The sequence below is a fragment of the Pelodiscus sinensis genome, chromosome 23 (genome assembly GCF_049634645.1).
Source record: "Pelodiscus sinensis isolate JC-2024 chromosome 23, ASM4963464v1, whole genome shotgun sequence".
NCBI lineage: Eukaryota > Metazoa > Chordata > Testudines > Trionychidae > Pelodiscus > Pelodiscus sinensis.
Genome location: NC_134733.1, coordinates 25723209 through 25750054, shown reverse-complemented (window position 1 = coordinate 25750054; position 26846 = coordinate 25723209). Strand labels below are relative to the sequence as shown.

At 49.6% G+C, this 26846-nt stretch overlaps 2 protein-coding genes across 4 annotated transcripts in view; one reads left to right on the top strand and one right to left on the bottom strand.

Annotated features, from left to right (window-relative positions):
* PARK7 (Parkinsonism associated deglycase) overlaps window positions 1-282 on the bottom strand; it is a 42297-nt gene extending 42015 nt beyond the window's left edge. Inside the window, exon 1 of the mRNA XM_006117966.3 lies at window positions 143-282. The gene's annotated coding sequence lies outside the window, so the exon portion shown is untranslated. The remainder of the gene's footprint in view (window positions 1-142) is intronic.
* Window positions 79-26305, top strand: LOC112544937 (tumor necrosis factor receptor superfamily member 9). Of its 3 annotated transcripts, none has more exons than XM_075906434.1 (9): window positions 84-218; window positions 11639-11857; window positions 15784-15919; window positions 16048-16155; window positions 17481-17618; window positions 18370-18436; window positions 18931-19049; window positions 19273-19407; window positions 24712-26305. In XM_075906434.1, exons 2-9 carry the CDS (start codon window positions 11795-11797, stop codon window positions 24837-24839), a joined length of 894 nt encoding a protein of 297 aa, XP_075762549.1. In that variant the 5' UTR covers window positions 84-218; window positions 11639-11794; the 3' UTR covers window positions 24840-26305. The 3 variants fall into 3 exon arrangements, with proteins under 3 accessions (XP_075762551.1, XP_075762549.1, XP_075762550.1); XM_075906435.1 differs by having other exon boundaries at window positions 11639-11889; XM_075906436.1 differs by lacking the exon at window positions 11639-11857 and having other exon boundaries at window positions 79-218.
* The last annotated feature ends 541 nt before the right edge of the window (window positions 26306-26846 follow it).

Genomic DNA, 26846 nt, shown 5'->3' with positions numbered 1-26846 from the left:
GCCCCCGCGGCGGGGTCACGCTGCTGGCTGTGGCTCTGCAGCGGTAACTCGCGGGATTAACGGAATGGGGAAGTAGGAGAGGCTGTCCGGTTGCAACACTCCGCATCATGCGTGCGCACGTGACCCCGCAGCGCTGACTGACCGGAGATTCCGGAGGGAGCGACCCTGCCCGGGTCGGCGCGCGGGCTCCTTGTCCCGGGGGCGGGGTGCCCCAAGCGGTTAGTCTCTGACGGGCCCCGTGTTTCCGAGCTGGCGGCAGGACCGCGCAGGCCGCCGCCGAGGGGGGAGGGGCGCTCGGCCCGCCGCAGTCCCGGGCTGCTGCCAGCGAGGAGCGCGCGCACGTCAGGCCGCGGGGCGGCTCGCGCCCTTCACGCGGCTGATAACGGCCGGCCGCTGCCAGGAAGCGCGTGACCTTTGCAGGAGAGGGGGCGCCGACGGGCCCGCGGCAGGGCATGGAGGGGAGGGGGCGATAGTGACGTCAGCAGCGTGCTCGAGTCACACCACCTCCGCAGCAGCCACGCCCCCTCACGCAGTCAGGCGGGGGGAGGGGGACTGCTCGGCCCGCCCGGGGAATCCTCAGGGGCTGCAGTGGGCGGGGCTTCCGCGAGCCGCTACAGGGGCCGGCTCCGCCCCCGTCCATGGGGGCTGGCACCACAGAGTCCAGTGTGCCCGCAATAGGGGACAGCGCTATCCTCATCCATAGGGACCAGTGTGCCCTCAATAGGGGACAGCGCTGCCCCATCCATAGGGCCCCGCATACCCTCAATAGGGGACAGCGCTATCCTCATCCATAGGGCCCCGCATGCCCTCAATAGGGGACAGCGCTGCCCCATCCATAGGGCCCCGCATGCCCTCAATAGGGGACAGCGCTGCCCCATCCATAGGGACCAGTGTGCCCGCAATAGGGGACAGCGCTATCCTCATCCATAGGGCCCCGCATACCCTCAATAGGGGACAGCACTATCCTCATCCATAGGGCCCCGCATGCCCTCAATAGGGGACAGCGCTGCCCCATCCATAGGGCCCCGCATGCCCTCAATAGGGGACAGCGCTGCCCCATCCATAGGGCCCCGCATACCCTCAATAGGGGACAGCGCTGCCCCATCCATAGGGCCCCGCATACCCTCAATAGGGGACAGCACTATCCTCATCCATAGGGCCCCGCATACCCTCAATAGGGGACAGCGCTATCCTCATCCATAGGGCCCCGCATGCCCTCAATAGGGGACAGCGCTGCCCCATCCATAGGGCCCCGCATACCCTCAGGTGGGGACAGCGCTGCCCCATCCATAGGGCCCCGCATACCCTCAATAGGGGACAGCGCTATCCTCATCCATAAGGACCAGTGTGCCCGCAATAGGGGACAGCGCTGCCCCATCCATAGGGGCCCGCATACCCTCAGGTGGGGACAGCGCTGCCCCATCCATAGGGCCCCGCATACCCTCAATAGGGGACAGCGCTATCCTCATCCATAAGGACCAGTGTGCCCGCAACAGGGGACAGCGCTGCCCCATCCATAGGGCCCCGCATACCCTCAGGTGGGGACAGCGCTATCCTCATCCATAAGGACCAGTGTGCCCTCAATAGGGGACAGTGCTGCCCCATCCATAGGGGCCCCGCATACCCTCAGGTGGGGACAGCACTATCCTCATCCATAAGGACCAGTGTGCCCTCAATAGGGGACAGTGCTGCCCCATCCATAGGGGCCCCGCATACCCTCAGGTGGGGACAGCACTATCCTCATCCATAAGGACCAGTGTGCCCGCAACAGGGGACAGCGCTGCCCCATCCATAGGGGCCCCGCATACCCTCAGGTGGGGACAGTGCTATCCTCATCCATAAGAACCAGTGTGCCCTCAGTAGGGGACAGCGCTGCCCCATCCATAGGGCCCCGCATACCCTCAGGTGGGGACAGCACTATCCTCATCCATAAGGACCAGTGTGCCCGCAACAGGGGATAGCGCTGCCCCATCCATAGGGTACTGGTAGGGTACCGACAGTCAAGGTCAGTATTACCTCCAATCCATAGGAGGCTGTCATGCCATTAATGGGGGGTCAATACTATCCCCAATCCATAGGGAACCAATATGCATTGCCCCTACATTAGCATCAGTGGCAATGGTCAGCACTCACCCTTTGCCAAATCCATAAGAACCTGGTCCATACTGCTACTGAACTGGCATCAGTATGGATCAGCACTACCTCCCAATCTATAAGAGATAGATATGCATTGCCTCCATGTTGGCTTCAGTAGCACTGGTCAGCACTAACCCCTACAGAATCAATAGATTCCACACAGCCCTCAAGTTAGCATCATTATACAGCACCAGCACCCCACTGCCCCCAGTTGGCATCAATAGGGTCACAGCTAATCCCTGATATCTGCAACCCACTCCAGCACAGGATTAATAGGGGACAGAATTAACCTTCCACAGAGCAATTAATATAGGGTAGCACTAACCCTCCCTTCCAGAGAAGGTATTAATACTACTCCAGGAACCTGATGATGATAATGTTTATTCTGTTCTGAAGCAGACTTTTTCCTTTCCTCAGTTAAATTATTTCTGGAAGCCTTCCATTATTACCCTGTAACATCTAAATTGGTCACTACTCTAAAATCATTAATTTAACTCAGAAGAAACAGCAGCTGAAAACAAACTGTGTCCACATTTTTGTGTGTATGGTCAAGTGCTTGTTTCATGAGAGAGAAGTCTTGTTATATGAATTTTTTTTAATTTATCTTGGAAATTCTAAGGAGCATCCCTTTGTTCACTTCCTTAGAAGAAGAGTAAACCTGCTAGAAAATTCCCTATAAAATCAATTACTTGAAAATTTTCCTTTATGTTAGTTTATATTTTTATAGCACTTTCCACTTTTCGTTTCAGTTGGCTAAGGCTTGGGACTTTCAAAATGCAGGACCAAGTTCTTACATTACATTGACTGAGGCAAGATAGGTGAAATCTTTTATTGAACCAACCCCAATTGACTGAAAATCAGGGCAGAATTTAGTCTAAGGAGCAATAAGTAATTGCAAAGTATTATTGTTCGGAACTAATTCTGACACAGCATAGTGGGTGTAAATTACTATTAATATTCACATTAAACTCATGTAATCCCAAACATGATGAACAATGATGGTTCTGTAATAATTATCTTCAGTTATGTACATATAATTAGTAAAATTAAGTTTATTCGATTTACTTTTGCTGTCACAATGCACTTAAGTCTGTCCTGCTGTTGCATAGAAAAATGTGCTAAACCTAGTGATGGGAAATCAGCTGTTTCATTTCTGTATGAAGGGTCACACTGCAGCCCACAAAATGTCATTCAGAAATTGAGATCAGTCGTAGTTAAATTTATCATAGTTCTGACGTCTTCATTTTTCTTCGTTTGAGAACAGGTTAAAATTCATGATGATAATTTTAATGTTATGGGGGCTGTTAACAACCTATTAAGTGATTAACACTCCCACCGCTGAATTTCTGTGATGCAGTTCATGGGATTTCCCAGTCAACTGTCAAACACTCATAGCAAAACACTGCCCTGTATGAGCTACAAGTGGTGTGTACTGTCTCAAACCTTGAGGAGTACTGTGGCACCTTAGAGACTAACAGATTTATTAGGGCATAAGCTTTTGTGGGTAAAACCCACTTCATCAGATGAGTTGGAGTGGAAATAATAGAAGCAGGGGTATATGTAAGAACAACAAAAGAAGTTACTTGTCAAATGTATGACCAATGTTCATAAGGATTTATGTCAGGGTGGGTGTATCTCATTTGCAGCATTTTATGTGGAGATGTGAATATCAAGAGGGGAAATTGCCTTTGAAGTGTGTTAACCAGTTAAGATCCTTATTCAATTCCAAATTGATTGTATTGAACTTGCAAATGAAATCCAGTTGAGCAGTCTCCCTTTTTAATTGGGTTTTAAAGTCTTTTTTGTAGAAGGATGGCTGCTTTTAAATCAATTATTGAATGAGACACATCCACCTTCCTCTTTATTTCTATTCCAATTCATCTGATGAAGTGGGTTTTACCTATGAAAGCTTATGCACTAATAAATCTGTTATGGTGTGTCTACACAGCAGCGCTAACTCGAAATAAGTTATGCAATTTGAGCTACACAAATTGCATAGCTTATTTCGAGCTTATTTCAAGATAGTGCCAATTTTGAAATAGACAGCTATTCTGACAAGTCCCTTAATCCTCCTAGAACGAGGCTTACCGGTACATCGGAATAGCAAGCCCGTTGTTTCGATTGCATTTTGAAATAATGGGCATTCTGTTAAGACACAGAAAATGCTATTTTGGGATACCGGACATATCCCAAAATAGTGTTGCTGTCTAGACGTACCCTTGGTCTCTAAGGTGCCACAGGACTCCTCATTGTTTTTGCAAATACAGATTAATATGGCTACCCCTCTGGGACTTTGGGTACGTCTAGACTACATGCCTCTGTCGCCAGAGGCATGTAGTCTAGATGTAACCTTTGTATCATACCTTGCTCTTCATGCTTGGAGGCTATTTTATTTAGGCAGTAACTTACATATAATGCTGATTGGCAGGGCATACATGCATCCAAATATTAGAAACTAGCTGGAGTTACCTGGCGTTCCTCGGTTCTGCTCCCTGCCGGCTGATTTGCCCTCCCTTCCTCCCACCAGCCCTGCTTCCTGCTGGCCAGTTCTCCTCCTCCCGATCTCTCCCGGCCAGCCCGCTTCCACCAGCCACCCCCCAATATCCCCCAGCCAGTCCCACTGCCCCTGACTCCCCCCCCAGCTCTGCTTCCCGCCGGCTGCCCCTCCCCAGATCTCCCCCGGCCAGCTCTGATGCCCCCGACCAGCTCTGCTTCCCACTGGCCGCCCTTCTCCCAATCTCCTCTGGCCAGCCTCGCTGCCCCATCCGTCCTCCTCCTACTTCCCGACCAGATCTGCTCCCCGCCGGCCGTCCCTCCTCCGATCTCCTCCAGCCAGCCCCACTGCTCCCTCTTGCTCCCCCGACCAGCCCTGCTTCCCGGCCCTCCCCTTCCTCCCCCTACCCCATTAAGTGTGGCTTTTTTTTTTTTTTAAAGACTACCTGGTAACTGCAGCTGCGGGGGGCAGGGCGGATGCCTGAGCTGTTGTGCGCGTGGGGGTGGGGCAAGTCCCGGACGGTGCTTTGGGGCAGCAGGCACGTGACCTAGGGTGGGCGGGGTTGCCCATGCAGCACAGCGCGGCAAGTTATTTTTTATTTTTACAGGTTGAGATCGGGCCCAATTGGGTCCCAAAGTAACTTAAAATCTTCTCCTGGAAGAAAGGTTATCCCATGGAAAGTTTGGTTGCAGTAGGTCTTATAGTGTCCAAGTTACTAGTGCATAAACATACAAACATTCTCCTTTATATATTAGATGTATATTTTCAAAGCCACCCAATGAATTTGAATACCCAATTACTATTAATGGGAACTGACTGACTTTTGAAAAATCTAAGGCATAAAGTTTACTAATGTTATACCTTTGTGCCTGATTGGTCGTTGTAAAGGGCTTACACACCCGATCTGTTGTCCCACCCCCTTCTGCCTCTGCTAGAGAGGCAGCAGTGTGGAGGGTGAGGAGAGCAGGCTGGAGAAACTGGAGCACAGTTTCACGGGTGATTAATCAACCCTGCCCATTCAGAGGCTCAGGGCTCCCTGCCAGACCTCACTGATTGGGCAGGGCTGATTAATCACCTGTGAAGCTGTGCTCCCACATAGCAGAGGGAACACTGCTCCCCATGCATATTGGCTCCTGTAGACCTGCATGCCACCCCATTTGATGCCTCCTACAGAGGCAGCAGGGGAGATAGGCAGGAGCTGGTACTGGTAGGGGGCTGGCTTAAAAGCCAATTCCCCCCAGCATCAGCCCCCTGGTGCCCCTGCTCCCCCACCAGCCTGCTGCCTCAGCAGCACAGGGTGGGGTGGCAGGAGAGTGCTGCACAGCAGCCTCTGACCATGATGGGCCTGAGCTGCCCATGGACAGAAGCATCCCACAGAGCAGCCTCTGTCCATGGGGGATCCAAGCTCCCCACCAACAGAGGGTGCTCCGCAGCAGCAGTCCCTGTCCATGAGGGGTCCGAGCTTCCTGCCATGGAGCAGCCTTTGTCTGTGGGGAGCTCGGACCTCACACGGACAGGGGCTGCTGCCACCCTGCACTGCTGCCTCTATTTCAGAGGCAGCTAGTCTGTATGGGGATCAGCACCCGCCTGCCATCCCATGCTGCTGTCTCTAATACAGGTGCCAGGAGGCACCCCGCTGCTGACCCCACCCCCAGGGACTACAGAATAGTCGTGTAACTGCTAAGATTTGATGGGGTACACAACTCTTCAATTACACCACATCTAACATCCTTACCTTGTTATATTTACATTAATAATTAAGAGCCTGTAAAGAACAGAAAAAAAAATGAAGCAACAGAAATCCACTGTGAAAATGAGAAAAACCCTGCTTAATGCAAAATGAGTTTATCACTTTGCTGGACTCAGCAAAGCATTTAAGCACATGCTTAAATCCCATAGTTAAGGTGAAGAACGCCTTTCTGGTTAATGGCTGACTTCTAAGTGCCCTAAAATCCACATTTTCCTCAGATGTCCTTGACAATTGCTGTGCCTCCCATGGGTTATAGGACAGGGCTATTACAAAAACATAAGAATGGCCATACAGTGTCAGACCAATGGTCCATCTAGCTCAGTATCTTGTCTTCCAAAAGTGGTCATGCTTCAGTGGGAAGCATGATCTTATCAAGAGAGCCAAATTCTGTTATCTGGTCACAATTTCTAGCAGTCAAAGGTTTAGGAACATCCAGAGCTTCGGGTTTCATTCCTGACCATTTTAACTAATAGCCATCAATGGACCTCTCCTCCATGAATTTAGATATAACTCACTTTTTGAAACCTTTTATAGTCTTAGCCTTCACAACATTCTTTGGCAAGGAGTTCCACAGGTTAACTGTGTGTTGTGTGAAGGAATACTTTTGTTTTAAAACTGCTGCATATCTATTCTGATAGATGACCTCTAGTTTGCCTGTAATATGAAGGGGTAAATATTTCCTTATTCACTTTTTCCATGCCATTCACAATTTGATTGATCTCTATTATATCTTCTCCCTTCCCATTATCTCTTTTTTAAAATAAAAATGTCATATGGAAGCTGTTTCATACCCCTAATAATTTCTTCTCTGTAATTCGTACAATTCCAGTATATCTTTTTAAAAATGGGCTGACCAAAACCAGAGCTGGCCTTAGGAAAAGTGATGTTCTGGATGATCTTGCATTTTGGAACCTTTTCTTTGAGTTTGCAAAAGCAGCGTGTGGGACAGGGCGTGAGGATCAGCCCTGACCCCTGGAGCTAGCCAGGCTTCCCTGGCCATCCATTCCCAAACACTAAGCAGAACAGTGGGTGTGTGGCCACCAGCTGTGTCCGCAGGAAGGGGAGCACCTCCCTGCCAGTCCTGGCCTCCCCTGCATTCACACCTGCTCTGGCAGCCCAGGCCCAACACATTGCAACACTTGGACCGCATCCCCGTGACCACAGTGCCCATCTGTTAAGGCCATCTCTGAGCAGAAGTGCATGCAGTAAATTGTGGGTATACCATGGACTGATAGTGACATTTTCTGTATTTATTCCCTTCCTAATGGTTCCTAACATGGTTAGCTTTTTTGACTGCTGCTTCAAAGCAGATGTTTTCAGAGAACTAACCAGATCTCTTTATTAAGCAGTAATAGTTAATTTAGACCCCATCATTTTGTATATATAGTTGTGATTATGTTTTCCAGTGTGCATTACTTTGCTTTTATCAACAATGAATTTCAGTGGCCATATCCTTGCCACATCACCTACTTTTGTAAGATCCCTTTGTAACTTTTTACAATCAGTTTTGGACTTATCTGTTCAACCTTGTATTTAGCCGTGACACTGAACACCTTTCCCTAACCCGAGGAGGAGCTTAAAAGCTTGTCTCTCTCACCAAGGGTATGGCTAGACTACATGGCTAAATCTAGACTGGCATGATTTTCCGCAAATGCTTTTAACAGAAAAGTTTTTCTGTTAAAAGCATTTGTGGAAAAGAGCGTCTAGATTGGCACAGACGCTTTTGCGCAAAAGCACTTTTTGTGGAAAAGCGTCCGTGCCAATCTCAACGCGATTTTGCGCAAAAAAGCCCCGATCGCCATTTTCACCATCAGGGCTTTTTTGCACAAAACAGTTCTCAGCTCTCTACACTGGCCCTCTTGCGCAAAAGCATTTGCGCAAGAGGGCTTTTTTCCGAACGGGAAAGTCATTGTATTTGTGGAAGAACACTGACAATCTTACATTAGATCGTCAGTGTTCTTGTGCACATTCAAAGTGGCCAGTGTAGACAGCTGGCAAGTTTTTCTGCAAAAGCACTTGCTTTTGCGGAAAAACTTGCCAGTCTAGACGCAACCCAAGAGTTTTCCCGGGAAAAAGCTCTTCCATGTCCAGGGTCATGTTTGCTCTTCTGGTTTTTTTTCCAGAAGAGGAAATGAGCTCTTTCGGAAGCCTCTGTATTCCTCATTTTATGAGGAATAAGGAGGCTTTTGAAAGAGGGTTTTTTTCCAACATTTGGCCCAGTCTAGATGGGACAAATGTCAGAAAAGCCTCTTCTGACAAAAGGATTGAAAAAAGCTATGCAAAATGCAGAGCATATTTTGCATAGCTTTTTTTGGAAAAAAGAGGCAGTGTAGCCATACCCCAACACAAGTTGGTCCAATAAAAGATATTAATTCCACCCCCCCACACACACCTTGTCTCTTAACTATCTTCAGTAATTTTGTATTGTCCATAAACTTTGTCACTGCACTGTTTACCCCCTTTTCAAGATCATTTATAAATATGTTGAACAGCTCTGGGCCCATTACAGATCTTTGAAGACCTTGCTATTGACCTCTCTCCATTCTAAGAACTGAGCATTTATTCCTACTCTTTCATTTCAATCTTTCAGCCTGAGAGGGTCTCTTGTCCCATGATTGCATAATCTACTGAAGAGCCTTTGGTGAAGGACCTTGTCCAAGGCTTTCAGAAAGGCCAAGTACACTTTGTCCACTGGATCCTTCTTGTCCACGTTTGTAGACCCCCTCATAGAATTCTAATGTCTCTTCTTCAATGTGGTGACCCAGATTTGGGTCTGAGGGCTGCTAAGATGTTAGTGTCCTTGCCCCTCTGCGGTGTCTTAACTCCTCTCCCAATTCTCTCATGTGACTAGGATCGGGGAGTGAGGGGGCTTGATCCCTTTTCAGAGCTCCTTTCCTTAATCTTCTCTGTGATAACCAGCATCTGGAAGACATTCCTTGATTTAAAGGACTCTGAGCCTCCCTCTCTGTCCCCTTATATGAACTGGTATATGGAAAAGCTCTGTGTCCAGGTATGCTGGACCAAGAACACACTGCTGTGACTGGGGTGAGAAGCTGGGAATGGGCATGCTTGAAGCATATTGCAGGGTCTCAAGCTCTGGTACTGGGAAGTAGAGAGGAGAACACACACACTGAAGCCTTGTCTATACTGAGAGATAAATTCTACCTTATTAAGGTAGATTTTCTAGCCCCTAATTATGTGAAGTCGAAGGTGCATGTCCCCCTGTGCGCAAGAATTTGACATAGTCACCCTATTGAGAATACACTACTGTCAACTTTGAGAACGAGGCTGTCCTACAGTTCCTGCCATCCCTTTGCATTCTGGGTTAAACTCCCAATGCCCACTGGGACCAAGGCAGTGCAGTTGGTGGTTTTGTGTACATTTCGTCAGTTATCAGCACTCTCTACCTCCCCTCACTTGAAAGCAAAGGCAGTCTTCTTTGTACCCTTTTTCCCCCTGATTATCCACACAGACACCACAGCAGGGTAAGCAGGAAATCCTACATGGAATCTGTTCAGCAGCAAAGTCTTATGGCAATCATATTAACCATCTGGCACCTTATCCTGCAGTATGTCCAGAGCACATCAGGAATGCCACCAGAACAGGGACGAATCTAGGGAGGCCATGAACATACTCCACTGTTAAATACTTGAGTTGAGCAACAAGCAAACCTGTGCCCTGGTGTCATGAGACAAAGCACAGGCTGGTGGGACTGCATAGTTATGTGGCTATAGGACGATCAGCAGTAGCTGCAAAACTTTTGCATGTATAAGGCCACTTGCGTGGAAGTTTGCATTTTGCTTTCTCCCACTTGTAAGCACAGCAATACCAAAACGAGACCCACCCTGTCAGTTGAGAAGTTAGTAGCAATAGCTCTGTGGAAGCTTGAAATGCCAGACAATTACTGGTCAGCTGGGAATGAATTTGGAGTGGAGAAATCTACAATGGAGGCTGCTGTGATTCAAGTAGCCAAGGTAATCAATACCCTTCTGCTACAAAACATCGTGACTCTTGGAAACATGCAGGGCATAGTGGGTTGGCTTTGCCACAATGAAGTTCCCTAACTGGGTTGGGGTGATAGAACGCACATCCCCAAGTTGGCACCCGACCACCATGCCAAAAGAGTACATAAACCACAAGGGGTACTTCTCGATGGTACTGCAGGGACTGGTGGATCAAAAGGGCCATTTCATAGAATCACAGAATACTAGAACTGGAAGGGACCTCAAGAGATCAAGTCCAGTCCTCTGCCCTCATGGCAGGACCAAGCACCATCTAGATCATCCCTCAAAGATGTCTATTCAACCTGCTCTTAAATAGCTTGAGTGATGGAGATTCCACAACCTCTCTAGGCAATTTATTCCAGTTTTTAACCACCCTGACACCAATGTGGGATGATCAGGAAAGGTTCATGATGCATACATCTTAAGGAACTCCTGTCTTTTCAGACACTTGGAAGCTGGAACATTCTTCTTAGATCAGAAAATTACCATAGGAAGTATTGAAATGCCAATAGTAATCCTTGGAAATACAGTCTATTCCTTGCTCCCATGGCTCCTGAAGTTGTACATAGCAGCCTGGACTACAGTAAGGAGCAGTGCAAGTATAGGCTGAGCAAATGCAGAATGGTGGGAGAATGTGCTTTTGGATGTTTAAAGGGAAGTTTTTGCAGTGTATTGGCTAGGTGAGATTTCAGCCATCAAAAGCAACATTCCCATTGTTGCGGCAGCTTGCTGTGTGTTCCATAACAGCTGTGAAAGTAAGGGGGAAAGTTTTATGCCATGGAGCATGGCTGAGGCGGAGTGCCTAGCCAATAATTACAAGCAGCCAGACACAAGAGCAATAAGAAGAGCACATCAAGCGAGGCTTTCCACTGAAAATCAGAGAACCTTTGAAAAACAGTTTTGTGAACATCCAGAAAGTGATGACAGTCATACATGTTGCTCTTAATGAGGTGCCCCCTGCATTAAATATGCTTGCCTTTAGCCCCCCTCTCCCGACTTCAACACAAGCAATAAAGAGACTGTTGTTGAGAAATCATGCATTTTTATTTAGGGAAAACAGGGACAGAAAACGAGTTCAGGTCGGGAGCTTTGGGGGGAGGGGAAAGAGGGGAAAAGCAAAAGTGGTGTATTAAAATCTCCCTGTGCAACAATTACAGGTATGAGGACAGCCTTTTGCTCCAGGGAGTTGAGTGTGAGGCTGGGGGTTGAGTGTGAGGCTGACCTTAACTCTCCTTCCCAACCCCCACATTCTAGGGCCCCTGGAAGAGGAGGCTATTGAACATGGTGAGGAGGGAATGTGGGCCTGTATTCACTGGAGAAGGTGCCTGTTCATGTGGTTGTCCTGGAAGTCTACCATGCACATCATGACCATCAAGACTCTCTCCTGTGTCTTCACTTTGCATTCCCAGCATGCTCTCCAGTCTTCACATCTCCTGCAGCTGCGTATTCCTTCACTCAACTGCTCCCTGTCAAGTGGGTGAATTGGATTGGCTCCTTTATCCCTAGTACGTTTTCACCTTTGAATTTGTGCTAGCCAGAAAGCTGGAGGAGCTGTGGGAGCGGGCAGCATGTTGCTGCTGTACCCTATACAACAAAAAGTGAAGGGCAAACTTTACAGGAGATAAATTATGGAGCATAAAACCTAATCTCTTAGCATAAAGGAAGGTCTGTCCAAAACCAATAAGAATGTGCTATGTATAAGGCCATAATAATGCTGTAAGAGCCCACCATGCCCAGGTATACAACAGAGATCTTAGGGGAGCAGCTGGACTGAGTTTGGTGGCAGGCATTGTAATGGACAGTCTGGGGCTCAGGTCTGTGGGGGAAGGGACTTGGGCATGACAGCAAGGTAGGGCAGGGGCGCATTTGCTGGGAGAGTGCAACTTTCCCTTTCCATAGGCGCATGTGGACAGAAGGAGGTTCAAGCACGATGGCAGGGCAAGGGCTCACACAGACTGTTCCAGGAAGCTTCCACTGATCCATACTGATGCCATTCAGCTGAAAACACCACATTGAGATCAGTGATCAACTTCACACCTCTCTGAACCTCCTATTCAATAGATAGCCCTCCCATCTCTCTTCTCTATACTTCAGTTTTTCCAGCTGCACAAAAATGGTAATGTTTCCCATATTAGTAGTGATGAAAAGCACTATGAAAAAAACTAGGTACTATTCTTAATGTTACCTAGCCACAGTAGTGTCTGAATTATACACCTACATCATTATTACTGCCTAAATGACCACTAACTCCTATCAACATTTCTCTGTTAAAAAAACCCTAAGATTTAATAACAAAAAATTAAACTAATGCTGAGATATGGTTGCCTTGTGGAATTTCATGTCCTCCTAGACTTTTCAGTTCAGGAGAATTGTACCTTAAAGTTTTGAAAATCATAAAATATAAAGCTTAACATCTATGCAACTTTAACTCCGAGTGATGTTACAATACAAGCAATAATACACATACAGTACAGGCAGTCCCCAGGTTACATGGATCTGACTTACATCGGATCCCTACTTACAAACGGGGTGAGGCAACCCCGTACTAGCTGCTTCCCCCCCCAGCAGACTAGGGAGACGTGAAGCTAGCGCTCCCCCCCCAGCAGACCAGGGAGACGCGGAGCGGCTTTTCCTCAGCAGACACCTCAGCTTGAGACTAAAGGACTGAGGGAAGTGAGGTGTGGGAGAATAAAACTGAGCTCTGGAGAAATGTTTGGCTAGAGTTTCCCCTACAATATGTACCAGTTCCGACTTACATACACATTCAACTTAAGAACAAACCCACAGTCCCTATCTTGTACGTAACCCGGGGACTGCCTGTACTCACAAGCTTGCCTGTACATTCTACAGCACTCACAAGCTTGCCTATACATTCTACAGCAGCTGTCTACAGACACTTACTCTACTCACTTTGAAAAATCACATCTGGTGCATTTGACAACACTTGCATCTTTATGCCTACAATGACATCTAATACATTCACTTACCGTCCATTAAAATCACAGACTACACTCATTTTCCACCCAACTACTGACAGTCCTCTTCACAAAGATACCTGTGCCCTGCTACTAATAACCAACACAGCACAGCTAAGTAAAGCAAGGTGCACATGAATTATTTCCATTGATCAGGCAGGCATGGGTCAGGAAGGAGCCCAAACACATCAACCATATCCAGATGATTTCCAGGAGTTGATGCAGCGATATGATCAGTAGGCATATATCTTAACTCTGTATTTCCTTGTCAAAAGTTTGAGTTTTGCTGAACTTGATGTTGTAGAAGGCACATGGAACCACCAGCATCTTTAAGACTGCCTTACTGATTTTCCTGCTCAATTAATTATTGAACATGGATTTAGGAGCTTATCTTTAGGAACAGATTTTTTTAAAATATTGGCTGATATATCTGATGCATCTGAGCAAGCGTGGCAAGGTGATAGCCTTTTGTGAGCGCAGGCTCCTAGTCTCAGTGACCTTCAGGGAGCTGCATGGGACCCAGGCTAGGGGGGCCAGTTGTGAGATGGGGATTGGTCTAGGAGTGGGGCTGCTCCGCGGTGTGAGGGAGGGGACCAAGCCGCAGGAACGGTTGCTGGCAGGCTCCTGCCGTTTGGCGGGGCCACTCCAGGGAATTTCACAGGAAACCCGCGGAGCCGAGGCTGGCTCATGTGAAAGCCCCTAGGAGGCGGCGCGTTGAGACCCGCGGGCCGGAGGAGGGGGAGGAGCGCGGGGGGCTTCCCGCAACTTGTTCCCTGCGCACACGGGGGCAGCAGCGGCAGAGCCCCTGACGGGGAGGGCGGAGCTCGCGGGCGGGTGCGACCCCGAGCTCGCGCTGCCAGGGGCGCGGGGGGTTTTCCCGCGGGCCGCCCCCGCCGCTGACTCAGCGCTGCCGGGGGCGGCCAGACAAGGGCCGCCCGGAGCCGGGTGCCAGCAGAGTCCGCGGGGCGCTCGGCCAGCAGAGTCGCGAGCTTCGCAGGTGAGGCCCGGCGCGCCGCGAGCTTCTTCGCGCCCGCAGCCGGCCCGGTCTCCCCTCGGGCGGGTCGGGGTGCGGGGGGGGGGGAGCTCGCCTCGGGCGGGTCGGGGTGCGGGGGGGGGGAGCTCGCCTCGGGCGGGTCGGGGTGCGGGGGGGGGGGAGCTCGCCTCGGGCGGGTCGGGGTGCGGGGGGGGGGGAGCTCGCCTCGGGCGGGTCGGGGTGCGGGGGGGGGGGGGGGAGCTCGCCTCGGGCGGGTCGGGGTGCGGGGGGGGGGGGGGGAGCTCGCCTCGGGCGGGTCGGGGTGCGGGGGGGGGGGAGCTCGCCTCGGGCGGGTCGGGGTGCGGGGGGGGGGGGAGCTCGCCTCGGGCGGGTCGGGGTGCGGGGGGGGGGGAGCTCGCCTCGGGCGGGTCGGGGTGCGGGAGGGAGGGGGAGCTCGCCTCGGGCGGGTCGGGGTGCGGGAGGGAGGGGGAGCTCGCCTCGGGCGGGTCGGGGTGCGGGAGGGGGGCGAGCTCGCCTCGGGCGGGTCGGGGTGCGGGAGGGGGGCGAGCTCGCCTCGGGCGGGTCGGGGTGCGGGAGGGGGGCGAGCTCGCCTCGGGCGGGTCGGGGTGCGGGAGGGGGGCGAGCTCGCCTCGGGCGGGTCGGGGTGCGGGAGGGGGCGAGCTCGCCTCGGGCGGGTCGGGGTGCGGGAGGGGGCGAGCTCGCCTCGGGCGGGTCGGGGTGCGGGAGGGGGCGAGCTCGCCTCGGGCGGGTCGGGGTGCGGGAGGGGGCGAGCTCGCCTCGGGCGGGTCGGGGTGCGGGAGGGGGGCGAGCTCGCCTCGGGCGGGTCGGGGTGCGGGAGGGGGGGAGCTCGCCTCGGGCGGGTCGGGATGCGGGAGGGGGGGAGCTCGCCTCGGGCGGGTCGGGATGCGGGAGGGGGCGAGCTCGCCTCGGGCGGGTCGGGATGCGGGAGGGGGCGAGCTCGCCTCGGGCGGGTCGGGGTGCGGGAGGGGGGGGAGCTCGCCTCGGGCGGGTCGGGGTGCGGGAGGGGGGGGAGCTCGCCTCGGGCGGGTCGGGGTGCGGGGGGGGAGGGAGCTCGCCTCGGGCGGGTCGGGGTGCGGGGGGGGAGGGAGCTCGCCTCGGGCGGGTCGGGGTGCGGGGGGGGAGGGAGCTCGCCTCGGGGTGCGGGGGGGGTGCGGGGGGGAAGCTCGCCTCGGGGTGCGGGGGGGGTGCGGGAGGGGGGAGCTCGCCTCGGGGTGCGGGGTGGGGTGCAGGAGGGGGGAGCTCGCCTCGGGGTGCGGGGTGGGGTGCAGGAGGGGGGAGCTCGCCTCGGGGTGCGGGGGGGGTGCGGGAGGGGGGAGCTCGCCTCGGGGTGCGGGAGGGGGGAGCTCGCCTCGGGGTGCGGGGGGGGGGGGAGCTCGCCTCGGGGCTCACACCGGCCGTTTTCCTCGCAGACGCAGCGCGACGCGCAGCCCCGGAGCCGCCTCTCGCCGGCGCCGATGGGACGCGGCCAAGCTCCTCTGGTGACGGCGGCGCTTCTGGTGCTGAGCCTGGCCCGGGCCGCGCCGAGCCCCGCGCCCTGCCCGCCCGGTACGTGCCGGGGCCGGGGGGGGGGGGTCCGGGGGCGGGGGCCCGGGGGGGGCGGGGGCCCGGGGGGGGCGGGGGGGGCTGCTGTAGCAGCGCCCGTTTCTCACGGCCCTGCCCTCTGCTCCCTCCAGGCTCCTTCCTCCCGAGCGCGGCGCCCGGCTGCAAGCCCTGCCCCGCGGACACCTTCTCCAGCCAGTGGGGCTCGCGCGAGGCCTGCACGCTCTGCCGCCGGTGCGAAGGTGAGCGGGGCTCTGCGGGGCTCTGCGGGGTTGCAAGTGGCCCTGCTCAGCCAGCGCACTGTTGGTACAGGAGCAATCCAAATGCTCCAGGGGCCTTTTCAACAGCGTGTCGATGTATGCTAACCCCGCCCCCAGCAAAGCTTCATTTGCAAATCAATGGCAGACATGCCCCTTTTCTGTGTGTGAATCAGAAGTGCATGGCTCCAGTAAGTATGGAAGCAAAAACTTGGTCCCTAGCTGTAAAAAGGGTTTTGTAACAAGGCCTAAGAGAGATCCTGGAGTCATTGTGGATAGTACTCTGAAAACATCCACTCAATGTGCAGTGGCAGTCAAAAAAGCAAGAAGACAGTTTTGTATATTTTTTGAAAAGGTATAAAGAATAAGACTGAAAACATCTTATTGCCTCTGTATAAAACCATGGTACGCCCACATCTTGAATACTGCATACAGAAGTGGTTGTCTTATCTCAAAAAAGATATATTGGCATTGGAAAAGGTTCAGAAAAGGGCAACAAAAATTATTAGGGATTTGGAACAGGTCCCATATGATGATAGATTAAAAAGATTGGGACTTTTCAGCTTAGAAAAGAAAAGACTAATGGGGAGGGGGAAGATATGATAGAGGTCTATAAAATCATGCCTGGTGTGGAAAAAGTGAATAAGGAAAAGTTATTTACTTATTCTCATGATATAAGAACTAGGGGTCACAAACTGAAATTAATAGATAACAGGTTTAAAAAAACAAAAGGAAGCTTTTCTTCATACAGCGCAGTCAACTTGTGGTACTCCTTGCCAGAGGATCTTGTGAAGACCAGGACTTTAACAGGGCTCAAGAAACAACTAGATAAATTCATGGAGGTTAGGTCCATCACTGACTATTAGCCAGGATGAATAGGAATGGTGTCCCTAGCCTCTTTCAGAGACTAGAAATGGGTGACAGGAGGGAGATTACTTGAAGTTTCCCTGTTGTGTTCCCTCCCTCTGGTGCATCTGGTATTGGCCACTGTCGGAAGACAGGATACTCAGCTAGATGGACCTCTGGTCTGACCCAGTATGGCCATTCTTATGTTCTTAGCTGGGCCTAATTTTGATACCTCTGTAGGACCAAAAAGGAAAAAAAAAATTGCCAAAGTGAAAATCAGTTTGGTGCATCCACTGTATTTTTCTGGACTACACTCTGTTTGAGTCATCTGAAGAAAATCAGCCAGAAGGTCCCTCTCTTCATCATAGCTCCCCATTACAATGTTTTTCTAGAATTGACTTGTTTCTGTCCCAGATGCTTTGAGAAAGGAGTGCCAATATGGGATATCTGTTTTTGCTCTACAGGAAAATTCAAATATAAAAGGCAATGTTCTTCAACAAGTGATGCAGAATGTACGTGTCAGGATGGGCAGCGCTGTATTAGGAACGACTGTTCAAAATGTGTAAAAAACTGTGCAGCAGGTGAAGAGCCTAATGAAGAAGGTAAGGCTGCCTTTGTCCTTTTACTCTACCTAACATTCTTAGATGCCACTAATAGTATGAGTTGAACATCTTTGGTCCAGCAACATCCATGGTTCAGCAGGGCTGATGAGGGGCCAGGCCAGAGAGCCCAGTGGCCAAATAGGAGCCCGGCCGGGTGACTGGCAGCCCCCCAGAAGAACCTGAAGGCTGGTAGCAGAGGGCCTGAAATTGACCTCCAGCAAACTCCCTTGTTCGGGATCAGTCATGTCCCGAGGGTGCCGCAACCAGACCAGGAGGTCCAATCTGTAGAAAAGTCCAAGTCACTGCAGAATTGGGGCCTTATGTGGTGTTTGCTGGTTCTTTAACTCCATTAACTTAGGCCTTGGTCCTTTGGGATACTAGTGTCAATGAAAAGTTACTTGCAGAATTCTGAAATAATAAGTATAGGAACATTTTGCCTGTGGGGCACAGTTCATAAGAGGCTAGCTGACTTCAGGAGCTGGAAATACATCAACAGAATTAGTCCTGTCAACTCTTCAAGTTCAGGGGCCTCAAGCAATTTGTTTACAATGAAAGCCACTTATTCAAATATTCCTTTAGTTAATGCAATAACTTTTCTGAGTCTCACATTTTTGTTTATATAAGCTACTGATGATAGAAATTGATTTATAAATGCTAAATTATTATTGTTCAGCTTTACATTAATAATGCCTCTTGCACCATTTTACATTTCACTTTATAGAAATGGTGATTCTTTTTGTATTTTTCAAAGGTTGCCGCACTTGTCCTCATGGGACATTTAACCATCAGCCCAATGGTCCCTGCAGACAATGGACAAAGTAAGTTTTTTTTTTTTTTTTTCTTCCCAACAAGTGATATAATTTCCAGGTCTGGGTTAGGGATGTTAAATATTGGTTAATTGAATAGTTGATTAACCTCATGAATTCTTATCCGTTACTCAACTATTCTATAGTCCCTGGGGGTGGGCTCTGATACGGTGGCAGCAGCCCCTGTCTGGGCAGGGTCTGAACTCCCGGACCTGGCACTAGCCAGAATGGAGCCAGGCTGCTTGCCTGGCTCCTAATATGCTTTAACTGCACAGCCACAGCAGGGGTAGGTACCGGACCTGGCACAAGCTAAAACTGAGCTGGGCTGCTGGCCAGTCCGCTAAATAACTTAACTGGGAGGGGGGAGGAGGAGGAAAATGCATGTAGTCTATAGCATTAGCCTATAAGCTTTTGCTTATTAGTTAATTGGTTAATCATTTACACTATTACATCCCTAGTCTGGGTTTAAATCACTTTCATACATTTTTTTTTCAAACATCTTTCAGATGCCTCACAGATAAGATCCTGGTGAATGGGACTAATAGCAGTGACGTGGTTTGCGGACAAATTTCAGAAACTATGACTCTAACCACCACTTCTATCATAATCCCTGTCCATGTACAAGGTGAGTTATTGCATAATAATGTCTCACTAGAGTGAAATAGTTTATTTAATTCCAAGACAAGCTGTATCTATAGTTTGAGTTCAGTTATAAACATGAGAGAGTCCTTTTATTTGTTTCTAGTCTCACAGATTGGTAGAGCAGAAGCAGCAAAAAGAAAAGTAGCTCTAGGTGCCAGAGGAACTTTGCTCTGCAATCATTCTTAGGGAATGTTTTTGCTTCCTAGGGAAGGATCTTCATATGGTCACCATTGGCGTTGCTGTTACTGTGGCTGCGGTGGTATGCATAATGTTTCTGCTGCCTTTGTGCGTGTGCTTCAGCATCTACAGCAAGAAAAAACTACCTGCTCTTTTCAAGAAAAGTAAGATGTGTTACCTACAAACTTCCTTTTCCTAGTGGGTGGGCAAACAGGCGAGAATCCAAGTTTAAGAATTTCCTTAAAAGGGAGCAGCATATTTGAACTTAAAAATGTGTTCTTTGGAACTCAGTCACTGCACTGCAAAAGGACAATCAGGTTTTATATTTTTATTATTTAAAAAAAACCACATCAGGCTACTGGAAGGAAATTGACTTTAGAAATGTAACAAAGGAGGTCTCCTGTGGCAATTCGGTGGTGATTGAATCTGAGTGAATAATTTATTTTTGGGATACAGCTAGCAAATTAAAAATCAGAAAAAAATAGTTCAGTTCAGAAAATGTCCAGAATTCGTTAGCAAATTGAAAGAGTCTATTTTGGGTCATCTGTTTCTTTTTTGTCGGAAAAAGTGTTTGTGTGTTCATCTGTGTCTGTCCCCTTCTAACCTTTATACCAGTGATTAGTGCACTTGCTTGGGATAGAGGAGTACAGGTTGGACCTCCCTAGTCCAGCACCCTCAAGACCTGACTGGTCCCGGATGTGGGAATTTGCTAGACAAGGGGAGATCTCCTGATGCCAACTGTTCAGCCCACTGCCCCCTCCACGTGCCGGCTCCTTTGGCCTGGCCAGGCTACCCGCTGACCAGCCCCAGCCCCAGCCCCACCTCTGCTACATGCTGGGTGGCATGTGGCCCCGGCCGCATTGCTTCTGCCAGGCTGCCATAGCACTGGCCTGGCTTCCCCTCCCGACTGCAGCTGGATCCCTGGCCCTGCTGCTGCTATCCAAGATACTGCAGCCCCACCTCCGCCCATGCTGATGTGGCCCTGGCCAGGCTTGCCCTCCTGTGCTGTCATGATCCCGGGTTTGCTGCCAGGTGGCAGGCTGCCCCAGGCACCCCTCTGCTCTGGCTCCTGCAGTCCCGTCTCTAACAGACTCGCCAGGCTCCCAACTGCTGGCCCTCCTGCTCTGGGGCTCTCTCAACCAGACATCTGTGGTATTGCCAGAGGGAGTCCCGGTTAAGGGTGGTAAAACCTGTACTACATTTGAATCCACACTCTGGAACAGGGACTCAGACTCATATCTCCTCCCTCCCAGATATCATCTGAAAGCACCAGGCTGTAGGCTAATCGGGGGTGGGTTGCTCTCAATCTCTCCTGTTGAAGTTGTTTCAATTCATATTAACTACTTAAATATTAATTGGCCCCAAATGACTATAACGGGTGGGCAATCATTTTTGAAGGGAGGGGCACTTCAAAAAAATTTCTAAGTGGTTGCGTGCCGTCCTAGAAGGGTTGGGGCCTTAAATAGGAGTTGAAAGGGCTTGCGTCTCCCATGCGGCTCCTAGGCAACACATTAGCAGGAGCTGAGAGCCCTTTTGACTCCTGCTATTTAAAGGGCTCGTGCCTTAGCAGCTGCCCAGGCGGAAGCCCTTTAAATAGAAGCAGATGAAAAGGGCTCGCAGCTCCCAGCCCCGCCAGCCCTTTTGACTCCTGCTATTTAAAAGGCTTGCACCTTCCAGGTGTCTCACGTACTGCCTGGCAGCCCCCCGGAAGGCACAACCCATTAAATAGAAACAAGCGAAAGGGCTCGTGCCTCTCCTGTGGCTTCGGGCAGTGCAGGGGTCTGGGAGCTGCAAGCCCTTTCAGTTGCTTCTATTGAAAGGGCTCGTGCCTTAGGAGCTGCCGGGAAGGTGCGAGCCCTTTAAACAGAAGCCGTTGACAGGGCTTGCAGCTCCCGGCTCTGCTAACGCATTGCCTGGGAGCTGTTGGGGAGGCACAAGCCCTTTCAAAGCTTGTATTTAAAGGGCTTGCACCTGGCTGGCGGCTGCTAATGCATTACTGAGAAACTGCCCAGCAGGCACAAACCCAGTTTAAATAGAAGCAAGTGAAAGGGCTCGTGCCTTCCCAACAGCTCCCAGGCAACGTGTTAGCAGGGCCAAGAGCTGGGAGCCCTTTCAGCTGCTTATATTTAAAAGGCTCGCGCCTCCCTGGCAGCTGCTGAGGCACGGGCTCATACCTCCCCACCTCCTAGGCAATGTTTTGGGACACTGGTCCCCAACCGTTTCTATGCCAGGGACTGGCAGACCCATTCACAACCCTTTGTCAGACCAGTAACATTTTATTTGCATATCCGATATGCAAACAACAAATATGCAAATAGGATTGACTGACTGTCTAGCCCAAACCCAGCCCCTTGCTCCCTACCCTAATGCCCTTTGACCCTTATGCCCTTTGAGCATTTAATTTCTGACCCCTTTAGCCCATGCTGACACCCTCTTGCCCTGTGAACGTCACCATGCCCTCATCCAATACCTCTTACGCCCCAACCCAACACTCCCCAGAGTGTGGCTGCCCCCCTACGGAGTGTGGCTGTTACTATTGCGCGGAAAGGGGAAGCAGCTGTTGGTGGTACATGCACTCCTTCCTCCTTCGCGCCCCCCAGATGTGTCTAGCACTCCTTCCTCCTTCGCGCCCCCCCAGATGTGTCTAGCACGCCTTCCTCCTTCGCGCCCCCCCCAAGTGTGTCTAGCACGCCTTCCTCCTTCGCGCCCCCCCCAGATGTGTCTAGCACGCCTTCCTCCTTCGCGCCCCCCCCAGATGTGTCTAGCACGCCTTCCTCCTTCGCGCCCCCCCCAGATGTGTCTAGCACGCCTTCCTCCTTCGCGCCCCCCCAAGTGTGTCTAGCACGCCTTCCTCCTTCGCGCCTCCCCAAGTGTGTCTAGCACGCCTTCCTCCTTCGCGCCCCCCCAAGTGTGTCTAGCACGCCTTCCTCCTTCGCGCCCCCCCAAGTGTGTCTAGCACGCCTTCCTCCTTCGCGCCCCCCCAAGTGTGTCTAGCACGCCTTCCTCCTTCGCGCCCCCCCAAGTGTGTCTAGCACGCCTTCCTCCTTCGCGCCCCCCCAAGTGTGTCTAGCACGCCTTCCTCCTTCGCGCCCCCCCAAGTGTGTCTAGCACGCCTTCCTCCTTCGCGCCTCCCCAAGTGTGTCTAGCACGCCTTCCTCCTTCGCGCCCCCCCAAGTGTGTCTAGCACGCCTTCCTCCTTCGCGCCCCCCCAAGTGTGTCTAGCACGCCTTCCTCCTTCGCGCCTCCCCAAGTGTGTCTAGCACGCCTTCCTCCTTCGCGCCTCCCCAAGTGTGTCTAGCACGCCTTCCTCCTTCGCGCCTCCCCAAGTGTGTCTAGCACTCTCTCCTCCTTTGCACCCCAAGCACAACTAGCACTCCCATGGGTGGGAGGGAGCACAGAGCCCCAGCCGGCCATTACTGAGGGCGGGAGGAGGAAGGGAGATGCCTCCTCCTCCTGCTGTCACCTCCGTGCAGCCGCTGGCAAAAGCAGCCACATGAGTAAAGCACGGAGCCCCAACTGTCTGTCATCACCAAGGAGGGAGGGAGGCTCCTCCTCCTGCCACTGCCTCAGCCTTAGCACCACCGCCGGCAAAAGCAGCCGCACGGGCAGGAGGAGTGGCCGTTGGCAGCGCATGCGTTCCCTCCTCCTTCCCCAAGTGCGGAGGAGGGAGGAAGGTGTGTCTCCTGTTCCATCTCCTCCTGTCGTCCCTCAGCCACCATGGCTGCCAGAGCTGAGCCGCTGTGAACAACCAGCCGTCGCAGCCTGGCAGCCAGCAGGTCACAGCCTGGCAGTGGTTGGGAACTGCTGCATTAGGGGGCAAGGCTGGGAGCTGTTGCATGGGCCAAATGAAAGAGCTTGGCAGGCTGGATCCAGCACTCTGGCAGGCTCTTGCTCAGCCCTGCTTTATAATCTGGTGACTAAGGCAGGCACTTGGGGTATAGGCTATGAAAACCCGAATCTTCTCTGTGATTGAGTGGTCTGTCAAGTGCCCTAACTGCTGGACAAAAGGTTAGAAGGAGAATATACAAACACACATGGGTTTCTGAAGCTGGCCCTGAAAAAGTTTTTCCCAGCCAAAACTGATCAGATCAAATTCATGAAGCTGCAAGTTTATTGGAACAGCATTTTTTGGCAGATAAACTATTTGGCAGGTTCCTACTTACCTAAGACAACAAATGAAACCACATGACGTTCCCAGGAAATGGCACTTTTAGGTGTTCCTGTGAGACATCATCTGCACAATGGTAGAAAAACCTCCTATCTTCCTCAGTACCTCTGCTTCGTGAAGGATAGACAGTATGTTACAAGCCCTTCAATCTTCGTTTTGTACTCAGCATAATGCCAGTCAAAACATGCTAAAACTACTACCTCCATGGGTTTAGTTAGTATCTCATGATTTTATATATTTATGAACCTTTGAGTTATTTTGGAGTGTGTCTTGGCTAATCTTATTTTTATCAAATGACACGAAAGGAGGACAAACAAAAGAAACCTACTCTTTTTTTTCCTCCATACTCTTTCCTGTGGAGTCCCCCGCAGCTGGAACTTCCTCCTTGACTTGTCTGGCAAACTTCAGTCCTCTCCTTCAGGTCCTTCCTGAAAATGGATTTCCTCCAAAAAGCTTATAAATTCCACCTGCATAGAGAGGAGTTAACATATTAGCTGAAAATCCAAAACTATTTCCCTGTTTTCTGCTTCCTATTCCTTTGTTTACTGAAAATAAAATCAGATATTTCAACCATGGGGATGGGTAAGAAAAGCAAGCTCATGCACATTCTGTTGTAGTCAAACAATAATTGACTTTATTTAAATCTCTGCTGGATATTTTCATTAGTAGAAATTGGTATACTAGTAAAATCACTCATGCAACTATCAGGTTTCATATGGGTTAGAATAAATCCACACATTTGGTGCCAATAGTGGTATTTCATTCTGCATGGGAAAGCATTATTGTTCTCTGAAGCCTGGAGATTCATTGCTGCTGGCTCGCTTCACTTCCAGGAGAGCTTCTTGTGCATCACGGAAAGCAAAGCATAATAGATTAGCTTACCAGGAAATGTCTTTGGAGAAAAGGGCAATTTCAGGCCAAATAGCTGAATAATTTTGAAGAACTTCCTTTGTTAATGCATGCAGTCACTGCTGAGGCAAGAAGAAATAATGAGTGAGGACTAGGACTATAATAGAGTTTAAAGAGAAGCTGGATAAATTCATGGAGGTTAGGTCCATAAAAGGCTATTAGCCAGGGGATAAAATGGTGTCCTTGGCCTCTGTTTGTCAGAGGCTGGAGAGGGATGGTAGGAGACAAATCGCTTGATAATTGTCTTCGGTCCACCCTCTCTGGGGCACCTGGTGCTGGCCACTGTCAGCAGACGGGATACTGGGCTAGATGGACCTTTGGTCTGACCCAGTACGGCCGTTCTTATGTTCTTATGTAACACAGCTCAAGTTAATCCTTTCTTTCTGTTTAGTGAATGTAATACCTGAGCAATCAACTCAGGAGGAGGATGCCTGCAGCTGCCGCTTTCCAGAGGAAGAACAAGGAGACTGCGATGATTGTAGCAAATCTAAACTATTCAAAGATTCCTTGGTAAATTAGAAACTGGACTTTCTAAGGAAACCAAATTTTGGTTTCCTTTCAGAGCACAGGACAGGAGGCTGATTATATAATGGGGTGGGATAGAGGATGATCAGAAGCAGGGTAAGTGAATTTTAAAGCCTATGAACTGAGCAATGAAGTCTGTGGGGGGGAGGGGGGGTGAAACAGGTTTTCCTCAATACACAGACAGAAGAGTCTGTCTAAACCCTTCCTGCAGAGAGAGGAGTTAACATATTAGCTGAAAATCCAAAACAATTTTCCTGCTTTTTTTAAATAAACACCTATTTAAAAGTTAGCCCTTGTCAACATCTCTAATTCTAATGAGACTCTCTAGGAAGCATCTTTAAAATTGCATACTTTTTCATAGCTGGGAATATTTCTAATATATTGTGATTTGTCCAAGACTAAAAAGCAACAATAATACAGGGATCACAAGCCAAGATGCTTTTCTGTTACCTCTAGTAGGAGAAGGCTATGCTATAGCTTATTTATTAAAGTTTAGGTGTGAGAATAATGTTCCAGAAGTTACAAGCTAAACATTGACTTAGAACTACGTACGCTGCAGGCAGCTAGTTTACAAACTTCCGCCACCTTGCTCTTTCCAATACACTTCATTTTTGGAACTGTAGACCCTCCTAATTGGTGCTCAGATAACACTCATCAGTGTGATATATAAAATCTGGATTGATATGCTCTCAATTCCCATAAACTCCCAGGACCTGGATGAACTTCTATCCCAGCCTACAAAATGCTTTTGTATTCCAGTTTAATTAGACATTAAAAGGAATATGGTAAATCAGGACTGTCAAATGATTCAGAACACCTTTTCTTTGTTTTCTAAATACTGTAGCTGTTCTATTGATTGGCTTTGTAGATGGAATGGATACACTGACAAGTTGTTAATTTGAACTGAAAATGTGATTGATATAGTCCAGTTGCATTATTCTTTTAATCACAGAATATTACCCTTTGATTTTAGGATGTGTTAAATACCGGTATATACACTGCTTGTACAGTGTATATGTAAAATATAATGTATACTATGTTGGTCATTTTGTAAATAGAACTATGAAATTGGAAATGTTTTCATGGCATATAGTGTATCTGTCTTGATCAGTTACTATTGATTTGAATTTGAATAAGAATGTGTATGTTTGAGTCATGACATTAGCAGTGATGCCATGAAAAATTTTACAGCACCATGAAAAATTTCTTCAGTAAGTATTATTCAAAAAGGTAATGAAAGTCAACTAACTAATGTGCTATGTAAAGACATGCAACAGACCCCTTATATAGCAGTAATTTTCATCAAACCTATGCTTACTGGTTTTGATTAAATTTGTATACAATTAATTACAAAGCAAAATGTAAGAAAAGAATAGTCTGGAACTGAAGCCCTGCCTGTAAAGTTACATATTTACATATATTTAAAATATTTTTTTAAAATAAAAGTTTCTTTCCATTTCTTTTCCTCTCTATTAATGTGTTTTCAAACATGAGAATGAGTGACCCATACATATAGCAACATAAGTTATATTTGCAAAATTTTAAGATGCAGTGAGCAAGGAGTGCAAAAACATACCATCCTATTTATAAATGAACATGTGGCTCTTGCAAGCAGTTCAGAATGTCACAAATTAGACTGTGACCAGTTTCTAATCTAGAACTTTAGCAGTAAGCAGTGTTTTCTCTGAAAATACTGGCATTGGCTAGAGTCAGATAAAACTCTGTGCAGTTTTCAGGTACTTGAAAGTCTTATTGCCTTTTCCTTTCTTTCCTGCATATTCACTACAATATTTTCCCCAATATGTTTGATTGATTTTTGGAGTGAAGGTGGATGAGGTAAGACCAACCCTCTTTTAGTGAGAGACAATCTTTTATGTGCACACAGTGCTCTTCTTCAGTTATGACTGATTTGGCATTAATGACATTTACTTCTCACATCTAATATGTGTCCTCTATGTTATACTGTGCATTTAAACTCTATATACAATTCCATTTAACTGA